The sequence below is a fragment of the Physeter macrocephalus genome, chromosome 13, assembly GCF_002837175.3.
Source record: "Physeter macrocephalus isolate SW-GA chromosome 13, ASM283717v5, whole genome shotgun sequence".
Classification (NCBI taxonomy): domain Eukaryota; kingdom Metazoa; phylum Chordata; class Mammalia; order Artiodactyla; family Physeteridae; genus Physeter; species Physeter macrocephalus.
In genome coordinates this window covers 16,780,581-16,793,760 of record NC_041226.1, presented here as the reverse complement: position 1 = coordinate 16,793,760, position 13,180 = coordinate 16,780,581, and the positions used below count along the sequence as shown (strand labels likewise).

The 13,180-nt window shown below is 43.2% G+C and overlaps 1 protein-coding gene and 1 long non-coding RNA gene across 5 annotated transcripts in view; one reads left to right on the top strand and one right to left on the bottom strand.

Moving 5' to 3' along the window:
- The window catches only part of LOC102973609 (uncharacterized), a 52,591-nt gene extending 49,417 nt beyond the window's left edge, over positions 1-3,174 (bottom strand). Inside the window, exons 1-2 of the long non-coding RNA XR_008619055.1 lie at positions 2,699-3,174; positions 2,053-2,213 (exon numbers count right to left, since the gene is read on the bottom strand). This is a non-coding gene — a long non-coding RNA (uncharacterized lncRNA). The remainder of the gene's footprint in view (positions 1-2,052; positions 2,214-2,698) is intronic.
- A 359-nt stretch (positions 3,175-3,533) lies between these two features.
- The window catches only part of WDFY2 (WD repeat and FYVE domain containing 2), a 166,995-nt gene continuing 157,348 nt past the window's right edge, over positions 3,534-13,180 (top strand). For 2 of the 4 annotated variants that reach the window (XM_007105217.4, XM_007105216.4), the window contains exon 1: positions 3,548-3,914. In XM_007105217.4, the coding sequence (XP_007105279.1) occupies positions 3,778-3,914 (137 nt within the window). In that variant the 5' untranslated portion in view covers positions 3,548-3,777. Of the gene's footprint in view, positions 3,915-13,180 lie in introns of all 4 variants that reach the window. The other 2 variants (XM_024125956.3, XM_055089501.1) reach the window with 2 other exon arrangements.

Below are 13,180 nucleotides of genomic sequence, written 5' to 3'. Positions count from 1 at the left end.
TCAGAGCTTTATGGCCTTAGTGTACTAAGTAAATCGTAGAATTTAAATATATATACATCTTTTTTGTTTGTTTCAGATAGCATTACAGGGAAATCAATAAAAGATCATCAAGCGTGAACTATTTACAACAAAGGTTAATATTTACAAGATGCTAGAACTCAGACTTTTTGGAATATTTAAATTTATATACTAAAATTCTTTAAGGTGGAATATGAACAAAGGAGTTTGAGAATCATTTTTCTAGCAGTAGTCTACTTCTTTCTGTCTTTAATCTCCATTAGAATGCCCTTTCCTGAGGGTGGGGAATTGGGGCTGAGCGGTCTTAGATTTCCTGAGAGTTAGCAAGAGTTCCCAACCTGGGTCTCTGATACTTGTGTGCCTTGCGAAACTGCACGTAAAATTGCACGTAAAATATAAGTGTACATATACATACACTCCCCCACTCCAGCTGATCTGTAATATTCAACTCATTTTTCATAAGGTCTGCGACCTAAAAAGTTTAAGAACTACTGTAACTACTACCTTCCTCTCACCTGTCTATTAGTACACCTCATTTATCTCATGCTAGGCCTTTCTCTTGGGTACCAATTAATCACTTGTTGCCTTTACCATACCGCTATTATCATCTGCCTGCTGGATATCATCTGCAGTTTTGTGTCTTCTCCCAAGGATCACCCGATCCCAGGAATTAGGGCAAGTTCCAGATACCAGTCTTTCCATTATGCTCTAGTGGAATAGAGTTAAACAAATCCTGAATGGCCTCTCTTTCTATTTATTTATTTAACGAATACTTAACAACATGCCTCCTGATGTGCCAGGTACTATTCTAAAGGCTAGGAATACAACGATGAACAGGCAGACAGGTCTCTCCTCTCCCAGTGTTTCTCTTCTAGAAGAGGAAGACTAAGAACTAAATAAGAAACACACAAGATTATTTTGGGCAGAAGTAAGTACTGTGAAGAAAATAAACCCGGGTGATATGACAACGAGTATTATGAAGAAGTAGGGTTCAGTTGGGAGGTTAGGACTCTTTAAGGAGCTAACATCGGAGCTGAAGCCTGAATGGTGAGAAGAAAGTAGCCGAGAGGTGAACACGGTTGGTGCAAAGGCCACCAGCAGAAAGGAGGTTGGTGTTTCTGGGGAATTTCCAAGCCAGGGCTTGGAAAGTACTGAGCAGAAGAGGTGAGGTTGGAGAGGCATTTCATCCCGAGTGCAACAGTAAGCCAATGATGTGTTTTAAGCAGAGGAGAAACTGATCTGGTTTATATTTTAAAACAAAATCCTTCTGGCTACTTTGATAAAAATGGGTTGTATGGGTTCAAGAGAAGAAATAGAGAAAGCAGTTAGGCTACCATGGTAGTAGAGGCCAGAGATTATGGTGACTTGGACTGGGGTGGAGATGATATAAATGGGAAAATTCAAGATATACTTTGGAGGTGGAGCTGATAGGATTTCTAAATGGTCTGGATAGAATTGTGAGGAAAAGAGAAGAGTCAAGGATGACTCCTAGGAAGTTAGTTTTGAACAACTGGGTGAATGATGCAGTAGATTTAAAGATACTATTTGGGAATGTTTGGAACACCTATTAAACAGTTAAGTGACAAAGTGGAGTAGCTTTAGATACATGAGCCTGGAGATACAAGAGTCTGGAGTTCAGAAGTGTGGTCAGGGTAGAGATTATTATGGGAGTCAGGAGCTTATGGATGCTATTTAAAACCACTGTGGCAGGCTGAATAATGTCCCCCTGAATATGTCCATGTCCTAATTCCTGGAATCTTAAAGAACCTATTGTGTATGAAGGCATTTAAAATCTGTCACTTGTAAGCTTCACAACAACCCAAGGTAGGTGTTATTATCCTCCACTTGGCAGATGGGGAACTGGAGGCTCAGAGAAGTGGAATGCCCTGTTCTAGTCTGCAAAGCTGGAAAATACATCAACCTCCCTTTCAAGGGCCTTACAGAATTTCTATGAAGGTGGGAAGTGGTAAAGAGCTGCACTGTGCTTTGAGACAGGTCCAGCCTACCTACCGCCTCGGCTGCCCAAAAACCTACCTTATAAAATGCATTTCTAGGGCTTCCCTGGTGGCGCAGTGGTTGAGAGTCCGCCTGCCGATGCAGGGAACACGAGTTCGTGCCCCGGTCCGTGAAGATCCCACATGCCGCGGAGCGGCTAGGCCCGTGAGCCATGGCCGCTGAGCCTGCGCGTCCGGAGCCTGTGCTCCGCAACGGGAGAGGCCACAACAGTGAGAAGCCCGCGAACCGCAGAAAAAAAAAAAAAAAAAAAAAAATGCATTTCTACACAGCCTGTTCCATTCCTTGTCTAGCTCTGGCATATTATTTTCCTCACCTTCAGAGCCCTTGCCAGCCCAATTACACCACAGAGACCATGACCACTCCTCAGCTAGCTTGTTAACTGTGGAAGGGCTTAGTGGGGTTATCACATAACCAACTACTCCTCATGCCAGGCCCTTTGCCAGGCACCTAACATGCATTCACAAATCACAGATTACTCTATCCATCGTCTCTGGAGCAATCTAGAAAGGAAGGATTACTGGGTAATGGGAAGAAGTCAGGAGCAGGGGCGCCTGAGTTCAAGTCCGGGGGTGCTATAGCCCTAACTTGAAGCTAAAGTAATCCTGGTCTAGTAACTTAACCATCTAAGAAAACGAGAAGGTTAACACTACAGATCATCTCTAACCTCCATCAAGGATGCTTGCATGACAGCTTTTCTTCTTTCCCCACTCCTGGAGCTCCACTATTATGTGCGGTGGCAGGGCCGTAGCGACTGTCTGCTCCGCGATGGCTGCCCTTCAGTTCCCTGCCTTAGAGGCCAGACCCAGCCGTGACTCGGCCAATCGCCCGGGAGGCCGCGGAGCCCCTCAAGCCAGGAGCTGTGAGAAGTGGGCGATAGGTCATTTCAGGACAAGGGGGCGAAGGCTCTGAAAAACTACAACTCCCAGAAGCCCATGGGGGTGCCAATCGGAGGCCTGGGGCTGGTGCGTGTTGGGAGCAGTAAACCACGCTTCATTGCAAGGCCGCGCTGGACAGGTAACTCGAGCGCATGCCCAGTCACGTCCCCACTAGCTCAGCTTCTTTCCTTCCTGCGGTATACTTCTCCTTCCGGCCTCGCCCAGGCGCGCTTTTCCCCGCCCCACCTCCTCCCCCTTTTCAGGGATTTCGGAGTGGGCGGGGCCACTGGCAAGCGCGTTCCCAGGAATGTGTACGCGCGCGTTCACGGGAGATTAAAGAGGGAGGGGACTAAATTACTGGGTGTGGAAGGTGGCGAGGAGGCCGCGGATCATGGAAGGCGCATGCGTTCTAGAGGCGGTGCCGCGCGGCTTCGGGAATGGCGGAGGGGCGGGGTGGAAATGGGCTCGTGACCTGACGCATGCGCATTGGGCCGCCAGCGCCCCGCCTCCTTTTTCAGTTTCCCCTCCTCCTCCACCACCCTTCCGGAAGTGCAGCCGCCCTCGCGCCCACCAGCGGCCACCCCCTGCGTCAGGCTCCGCCCCCGCCAGCCCCTCCCCCCCGGCTCTCCGCCCCCTCCTCCAGTGGTGGTGCCGGGTTGCATCGCCGGTCGTGGAGGTTTCGGTGCCCGAAGCCGGGAGCGCGGAGTCGTTCCCGGGAGCACCAGCCAGGCTATGATCGCGGGTCCCCGGCGGCCCGCTCCGGCCAACCAGAGTCCCTGTCTCAGCTTGTGCCCGTGCCCGAGCGGTCTCCTCAGCTCGGCCCCGCGGCGCAGTTGGCGGCGGCGTCCGCAGTGCGCCCCCTCCTCCGATGGCGGCAGAGATCCAGCCCAAGCCGCTGACCCGCAAGCCGATCCTGCTGCAGCGGGTCGAGGGGTCTCAGGAGGTGGTGAATATGGCCGTAATCGTGCCCAAGGAGGAGGGCGTCATCAGTGTCTCGGAGGACAGGTACGAACCGCTGCCCCTCGGCCGCGAGGAGGGGCGGGACGGGCCGGCGGTCCCAGAGCCCGCTTCAGGGGCTGTGCCTCCACGTCGGCGCGAGTGTAGAGCGCTCTCCCAAGTTGTTATTATAATGCGCATCCTGGTGCTGCCGGTGTCCAGCTGCGCGTGGCCGCCGCTGCGTGGCTCCGGGAAGCGGAGCCCGGACAGCGGTGTTCTGTCTGGCCTTGCCCGGGTGGCGCCTGCCGGGGCCAAGGGTGGCCCCTGGACTAACGGTGCACCGGCCACTGGACCTTGGTCCAGCTCCGAGGACAGGAAGGGGAGAGGGTGGAGCTGCCCGGCCCTGCAGGTGTGTGCGTGGGGAGGATGCTCCAAGCCGCTTCTGTGACATAACTAAGGGGTTTTGAGAACTCTGGTATAGTTCTTAAGGCTCCAGACCCAGGAAAGCAAATGCCACTCCCTTCTCCCAGACATTCCCACCGAATCCAGATCTCCCAGACATCTTACACTGAATTAAATGAATATTGCAAGTTGTGAAGAGTATTAGGGCTTCTGCCCAGGAGAGGTGACTTCTCTGCTTTGCCCTCCTTGTCTCTTCACGCTCAAGGGGAAGCTCCTAGAACATTCAAGGGACCACTGCTGCAAATATCTCTTGAGTTCCTTCCCTTTGCTTGCTTCCTTTCTTTTTGCCTAATTTTGCTTAATTTGCAGAAGTAGAACTAGTTGTTCTGCCTTTAGTATTCTCCCTTGTTTTTCAGACAGTTCGTTTTTTGCTTTAACTTAATGTCCTTTAATATGCAGAAATTATGCAGATGAAGCTAATTTCCAGAGGAATGATGCTTGAATATAGTAGTTATGGTTTTGATCTGGAATTGTTGCTTTTTAATATCAACTAGTATTCTAAAAAATGTCACTTTATAGACGTATATGTCAAGGAGCTTTTAACCTTAAAATAGTAGTTACGTTTTCTTAATGTAAGTTCAAATTATGCTGAGGTAGAAAATATTTTTTTCTTGGTGACTTGTAAAATTTCAGGCAAAGGTAAAGAAACAAAGTGTTCATACTGTCTTTATAGTCATTTCAGTGCTTTGCATACAATGTGGCTTCAAAAAATATGCCTGATAGGTCTATTCATATCATAGGTTCTTCAGTATAATTAGGATGACTATATTAATGACATATTTTTGTCTACACCATACTCCATACAAATGGCCAAATGGTGCCTGATTCACTTCCTGTGCAGATTCAAGGGAAGACATTGTAAACATACACCAATGGCAAGCAGTCTGCCAAGAACAGAAGAAATTCATGGCTGCAGTGGAATACATGGATGTAGAAACCATTTGAAATACACGAAGAAGCCTTATGAGTGTTTAACTTTTCCATGGAGGCAAAATTCTACAAAAGAGATTGCTTCGGGACCTAGAAATTCTTTGTCACAGAATCGTGTTTTAAAAAGAATATATTGATAGACATCACTTTCCCTGTCTGTAACTACTGGAGATGAAACTGCTCAACCAAACTGTGGTAGGAAATTCATAAGTAAGTTTGATGAATCAAGTAAGAGAGGCAGAAAGGTAGTTAAACCTAAGCTCCTTTAGTAATTAGTTTTGAAACTTTTTGCTTTGGTTGATGCTTTGGGAGTAGAGGTTAGTTTTCATAGTTTTTTTTTTTTTTCCTAAGTGTTCAAAGGGATCTTAGAGGTTATTTGCTGTAACGGCTTCATTTTACGGATGAGAAAATTAGGCCAGAGAATTTACCTGCTCAAATTCATGTAGCTAGTGGTTGGGCCGGGCCTGGCTCCTGTCTTCTGATTTCCATTTCACTGTGTTTATCCTGAAGGAAACAGCTTTAGTCGGAGTGCATTTCAGAGTATTTGGAGAAGCTGAAGTCGCGTATATGACAGAGAGTGAAGATAAGTTTCATTTGATTATGGGACAACAGAAATGCAATGTTTAGCTATTTATTAAGCTTAATTTTCACTTTCCCAGTTTACAGTGTAAGTAATAGAAGGTATTTTATTATGCAGCTGCTGTTAAATAAGTAAGGCTAGGATTTGTTCTTTACATATATTTTTATTATTACTCAAGTTGACCAGTCTGTGTTTCTGTAGGTCATATAGTCACATGTGACAAGAACTTTGTTATTTAGAGCTCAGTTTTGATTATGGTTTCCATTAAAAGAGAACTGATCTGTATTCTTGCTTTTCAAAATCCAGTGTCACTGTCAGTTGACATAATGATAAAGATATGAAGAGAGAATATTGATTTTCATCAAAACCTACCAAGCCATTTACATCAACCACTTCAGTTAGAAACTAGTAGTTTTCATTCCTGAACTGTAAGGTTAAGCCACAAAATATTGTCCCATTCCTGAATGGCAGCGTCCCGTAAGCTCTCTTGAAACCTTGGTTTTCCTTTTTGACCTCTGATTCCCGATAGCCTTTGAAAACGCTTACCATTTTCCATCCATAACAGTGTTATAGGTAATTGTTATCCGTTTATCTTCTTCTCCATGAATTCCCTAAGATGCTATGTGTGTCTTACTCATTGTAATATCTGTAGGGCCTAGTATGGTGGCTGGCACACAGTAGGCCCTCAATAAACATTTGTTGTGTTGGTGACTGGTCTTTTTCTTGTTCCTGAAAGCACAGCATCTTAACTGTTGTGGACATTTCATTGATATTTGTTTGAATGAACTTTATGACAACCTGTGAAAGTTCTGTTGGACAAATGTATGGAAAAGGATTGGACTGGATGGCCTTTAAAGGTGCCTTAAAACTTTGAAAGTCAATGCATTGCTTCATTCGTTCCATCAACAAACATTTGAGTCCCTACTGTGTTCCAAGCACATGTGTACACTTCATTGGTGAAAATGACAAGGTCCTTTCAAGATACTCACAATTTATTTGGGGGGGGGGCAGATTTTAGAAGAAAATAAAACCACAAACTCTAAGATTTAATATTGAAAAGAGAATTTTTAGATGGGGAAGAGTAGCTGGATTCCACAGCCATTGTTGTTCCCTAAATTTTACTTACCTTTGGAGGATTCTTTCACTTGGACTATCATTTTCACCCTATGGCTGCTGTTAGTCGTGGGCTGGTGATATTCTAATCTTCAGGCCCAAGAGTGGCTAAAATCCCTTACCCTCAGTTCATCTGAGAACAGTTAAGACAGCCTGGAACTTTACTGGATACCAAGGGAGAAAATATAAGGAAATAGAAGAAATATAAAAACGGGAGTTCCCTGGTGGTCTAGTGGTTAGTGGTTAGGACTTGGCACTTTCACTGCCATGGCCTGGGTTCAGTCCCTGGTTGGGGAACTCCCGTAAGCCTCACCTCACAGCCAAAAAAAAAAAAAGAAAAGAAAAGGAAGAAGAAATATAAAAACGGTCTGACTTACAAGTGTAGATTTCTGGTGCTATCATAAAATGGAATTTGTTTTCAGAACTCACTGTCCTTATCTGAGTCTGTCTTTGCTTTGGTTGTAGCTGGATTCTGTCTCCAAAGGATATGCCCAACTTTGGTACGTTGGGTTCCTCACTTCCCAGCTTCTGTCTGGACTGTCTCTTCTGAGTGACTGCCATTTTAACATTCCTTGCTTAGGAGTTTCCTCACAGACATCTTGGCTCTATTTTGGTCAATATCGATCTCTAGCCTGCAGCTTACCAGGGTAGCTGGTAAGCCACCTGCAGCTCCCTTGTCCAGTGGCAGCCTCTTCACGTGTTGAAAGCCAGAAGAGACTGCTCCAGGTGGGAGCCAGCCCTGTCCAGACGTTTTAACTTTGTAAGTTCTTTATATGCATATCTTAACACAAGTCAGCAATCTTAGCATTCATACAGAGAGTTTCTCTAGGTAATTACTATTAGACAGTTATAGAAAATTGTTCCTTCACCAGGAGTAAAAAGGGGTCAGATATTTATCTCATATAAGGAGATGTGTTGAAGACGGGTACAAACACCATCCACTGGGGTCGTCGAAGCATCTCCTCTGCTTGCGGTGGTTAGAGAAGAGACCAAGGAGCTCTCCTCCAGGTGGGTCTTGCGGGATGAGTAGGAGTTCATGTGAGAAAGCTAGGGTGTTGGAAGGGGCATTCTAGCTAGAGGGGGAAGAGAAAACTGCTGGTGCACTGAGAAGCACTAGAACGAACTGGTTAAGAATGCACTCAGGAGCCAGGCATCTTGAATTCAGAACGCAGCTCTGAGTGTCACACTTGGAGGAATCTGGAAAATTGGTGTTTCCACAGGAGTAACTGTGATAGCAAACATTCCCAAAACCTCTGAGTGCAAGAATTTGGAATTCTCTTGGGAGATAAAAAAGAGCTGAGGGTCGTGTGGTGGCAGGGTGTTGTGGAGGAGACCATGGGGAGGGGCCTGCAGGGGGGAGGGTAATGGGGAGGGACTGCGGAGTTTGCTTTTTCGTTTTTGGCCACGCCTCGCAGCTTACCGTTTCTTAGTTCCCCGACCAGGGATCGAACCCGTGCCCCCTGCGGTGGAAGCACGGAGTCTTAACCACTGGACCGCCAGGGATGTCTTGGGGAGGGACTGTGGAGAACTGCCACCTTATATTCTGACTTCATTCGGGACCAATTTAGGCAACATTGTTATCTGTGTTCTCTGTAGGCCCTAAGGGCGCGTAGGACCATGTAGTGGGTAATAGGAGGTGTCCCATTTTTGTCTCAATATACGGTCTGACCTCCAGTGCCTAGCACAGAGGAGGCAGCCCATATATATATGTTCATTGAGTGAATTAAGCAATGGCTGATCTATCAGCTGTTTGGAATGGAATGGGCCTGAGGAGGTTGTGAGTTTCTTAGAGCAAAGGTTTAAGTTGAACCTGAGAGAGGCTTAGCTCCTTACTTTGGACCAGGGTAGTGTTACAACAAGGGATAGGGGTGGGAAGCGGTTGGAATGAGAGAGTGGTTGGGTTCTTAAAAATCTCTAAGGCCTTTTTTCCCCAACTCTGATTTTTTTTTTTTTTTGGAATATTTATTTATTCATTTTGGCTGCACCGGGTCTTAGTTGCAGCACGTGGGATCTTCATTGCGGCAGGTTTTAGTTGTGGCATGTGGGATCTTTTTCAGTTGCGGCAGGCGGGCTTCTTAGTTGTGGCATGCAGGTGGGATCTAGTTCCCCAACCAGGGATTGAACCTGGGTCCCCTCCTGCATTGGGAGCATGGAGTCTTACCCACTGGACCACCAGGGAGGTCCCTTTTCCCAACTCTGAACCACTCTAAGAGTCACTACTTGACTATTTCTTCTTCTTTTTTTTTTTTATTGGAGTAATAATTTTTATTGGAGTATGGTTGATTTACAATGTTGTGTTAGTTTCTGCTGTACAGCAAAGTGAATCAGTTATACATATACATATAGCCACTCTTTTTTAGATTCTTTTCCCATATGGGTCATTACAGAGTATTGAGTAGAGTTCTCTGTGCTATACAGTAAGTTCTCATTAGTTATCTCTTTTAATATATATAGTGATGTGTATATATCAATCCCAGTCTCCCAATTTATCCCTCCCCTTCCCCTTGGTAACCATAAGTTTGTTTTCTACGTCTGTGATTCTGTTTCTGTTTTGTAAATAGGTCCATTTATGACTATTTCTTGAAAAGATATGTTAAAATATCATTTATAAATCCTCATACTATTGGCTCATACCATTGATTCTTTTCACTGTGAAATCGCACTATCTCGTTTCTCTGGTTGAAACCATTAGTTTCACTAAATACTTAGACCTTGGATCAGTTCATTTGAGCTCATGGAGTTTTATGTACCATGCACTTTATAACACTTGCATCAAAACATTTTTTAAATGCAAATCAAAGTTTTTCCCAATGTGCAAGCATAGTTCTGAAAGTTGAGGACTTCCTGGAGTGATGGCATGAGGTCTCTGAAGTTGACAAAGTTAGAAGCCATCTGAACTATTTTTTGAGTGTGTCAAGTCTCTATTTAATGGCATAAAATTAATAAACTTTCAACTAGGCACTAGAGATTCATCACTTGGAAGTAGTAATTGCTGGTTTCAAGGTTCCAAAATGGGAATTTGCCCCATATGATTTTGAAAATTAGACCTTTACCCTGAATTCAGAGCATGAGGCAGTCTTCATGTCAGCAAATCTGTCTGGAAACAGGCTGCCTCTGGGTCTCTAAAGGTCAGAATACAAATTGACTTTTTAAGAAAAAAATCACTATGGGAAAGCTGTTTAAGGAGGTTCGCTAGAGGGGCTTAGCTTCTAGTGACCCCAAAGCTCCTGATGGTTCTGAATTTCCTACTTAATTTACATAGTTAAACCAGACTCTATCCTGGACCTCAAAGATCTTAACCAGGATACATTCATCTGGATATTGCAAGATAATGGAAAATGTTAGAGAGGCAGTTCTGATGCTCCTAAAGTGAGTGACTCTCAGATTTTGAAATCCTGAGCAGCTATCTTGTATCTCAAGTGTTGCTAAACTTACTTTGAAAAAGAAAAATAGGTAGAAAATCACAGGACAGTAGTAGCCATAAGAGACTTCGGATAGTTGATCTTTTTCCAAGCAAACAAAATCAAAACTTTAAAAATGGAAATACTATTTTTTCCTTGCACAGCATCTTTCCCTGGTTCTGTTTTCAGTTTGAATTTGCCTTTGAGAGGGAGAGATTTTATGTTTGTTGCTGAGAGCCGTCTGGATGTCCTTACAAAGTAACAGCTTTGGGGAAATTAAAACAGCACCATTTAGAAATCAGTAAGTAAATGGTGCTTTAAGACAAAATAAGTAGTTATCTCTTGATATCTGTAACACTAAACTAAGTTATATTCAGTGTATACTTACCATCAAGCCAAGCTTTTCTTCTCAATTACAGTATCAGAATGGAAGGAATTCAAAAGCAGGCAGCACTCGTTTATTTTTATGTGAATAGGTCTCCCAAGGAGAGTGCCACAATTAACCTTGAAATTCCCTAATGCAGAAAAAATAACTTCCCTCAGTGCAACTTCAGTAAGCAGTCTCATTAGCTTTTTTTTTTTTTTTAAAGGGCCGGGGTCCTTCCCATCCAAATGCTTCATTTAGTCATTAGTCTGAAAAATTGATTCAGAGTTGTAAGTAACAAGACCAAAAAAGAAAAAAAGTCATCCTGCTTGTCTCTTGGCAGGGAGTGCTGCTTTGTGCTCTCACGTGCCTTTAATTTAAGGAATCTTGGAAAAGAACTGGACTGGGAGTCTGATCTCCGCTCAACTCTGCATTGACCTTGGGCATTGGGCATTTCATCACTGTAAACCTCAGTTTCTCCATCTGGCAGAGGAGAGCGCAGGATTTTCTAGCTGTGACTCTGGCACTGTGATGTACCCACATAAGGACTAGATAAGTGTAAAGTCTCTGCAGACCCATCATCGCACACCTGGAGCTGAAGAAAGTATGCAGAGGGGGCAAAAAAGTGGCATGCGCTCTGTGAGGTGATGTAAAACGATGCTTTCTAGAGCCTTTGGATAGCAGCGGTTCTTTATTCCTGGATGAAATATTAAAGAGGCGTTTGTTTTGTATTGGTGCCTAACACCTAGTTGAACTGGGTTCACTACATTCTTATTTCCAGATGAATCCTTTAGTTTCAAACACTAAGCAGTTTAGCTCTGGGTGGTTTTCTGGGCCTTAAGTCAGGGCCTGGATTGTCTAGAGTAACGCTTTTGAAACTTTTTTGACCATAAATCATAGTAAGAAATATATTTAGCATTTGCTACCCAAGACCTTATGTACACTGACACATAACACACATATGTAACTGAAACAGAAGTTTTATTAAATGGTATCCTTTTTTTTAAATGGTATCCTTTTAATGTGACATGCATACTGATATTTTCTGTTTTGTTGTAGCCTTCATAAAATCCTAGCTGTGACTCATGCAAATGATTTCATGACCCGTAATGGGTTGAAAACCACAGTTTTGAAATACAGTGCCTTAGAGAAGCTGTTGAAGTTTTGTATCCTCTTTTTCTCTCTATGTAGTTTTGGTTTTCTAGGAGATGGAAATACAGTTCAACTCAGGGACCTGTACCCACCAGCCTACCCCACCCCTGGCCTGTCTTGCTTTTCTGCATTTCCATGGATCAGAGAATTGGCCTAGTCTCATTGGAAGCCTCTGTGTCAGAAGATAACTATTCTAAGCCCTTTCAGCCCAGAGCCGGAGAGAGTTCAGAAGAAACCAGGAGTGCAGCAAAAACAGCTGTTTATGTGGCTGCATTTTGGCTTCCTGTGATGTGTTCATTTATTACTGAGTTAGGACGCAGAAATGATACATCTCATCTAAGTTATGAATGTCAGGTGCTAACCTCTCTATATGACTGTGCTTTTCTTTTTAGCTGGGTGGATTTACCTATAATGTGGAGCTATTTGGGGATTTTATGTATTTTCTATTAGTTATTACATTCTTAATCTCATTTCTAAGAATCAATTTTATTTTAAGTAATCATAATAATAATCCCTCTGGAGTGTGTTTACATTTTAAATAAAGGTAATATAGCCATAATAAAGAATAATTGCTCATAAATCTCTTAGCACAATGACTGTTTGTATTTTATGTATTTCCTTCTAGCAATTTTTTTAATGCAACTCTGCCAGCAGTTTTTTTAATGCAACTTTCAAAAATATGACTGTAATCATACACTTTTATGTTCTTGCTCCCACTTAAAATTGTGCCACCAGCTACCTAGTCTTTAATTATCATTTTAGGTGGCTGTATATTTTTCTTTTCCTTCAGTATTCACCCATATTTATTTAAAGCTTGTATTATATGAATTTGGCCCTGGAACTCCCATCGTGAATAAGATATTCTGCTCTCAAGGTACTGGTAATCTATTGGGTACAGCATCATCATTTATCACCTACTGTTGGCTATTTATTTTCACTTTTGTAAATGTTATGATGAACAACATGGTTGTGTATATAGGTCTTTTTTTTTTTTTTTTTCCTGATTTTGGTTATTTCTTTAGGAAAATTTGTAGGAAGATTGCCATGTTGCTTTCCAAAAGGCTTTTGCCACTTTATAATATTTACAGCGACATATGAAGTATTAGTTTTGCCACATCTGACCAGCCATGGATATTATTATTTACAATTTTTTCTGGGGGAGAGGGATAAATTGGGAGATGGGGATTGACATATACCACACTACTATATATAAAATAGATAACTAATAAGAACCTACTGTATAGCACATTTATTTTCACTTTTGTAAATGTTATGATGAAAAAAATGGTTGTGTATATAGGTCTTTTTTTTTTTTTTTTTCCTGATTTTGGTT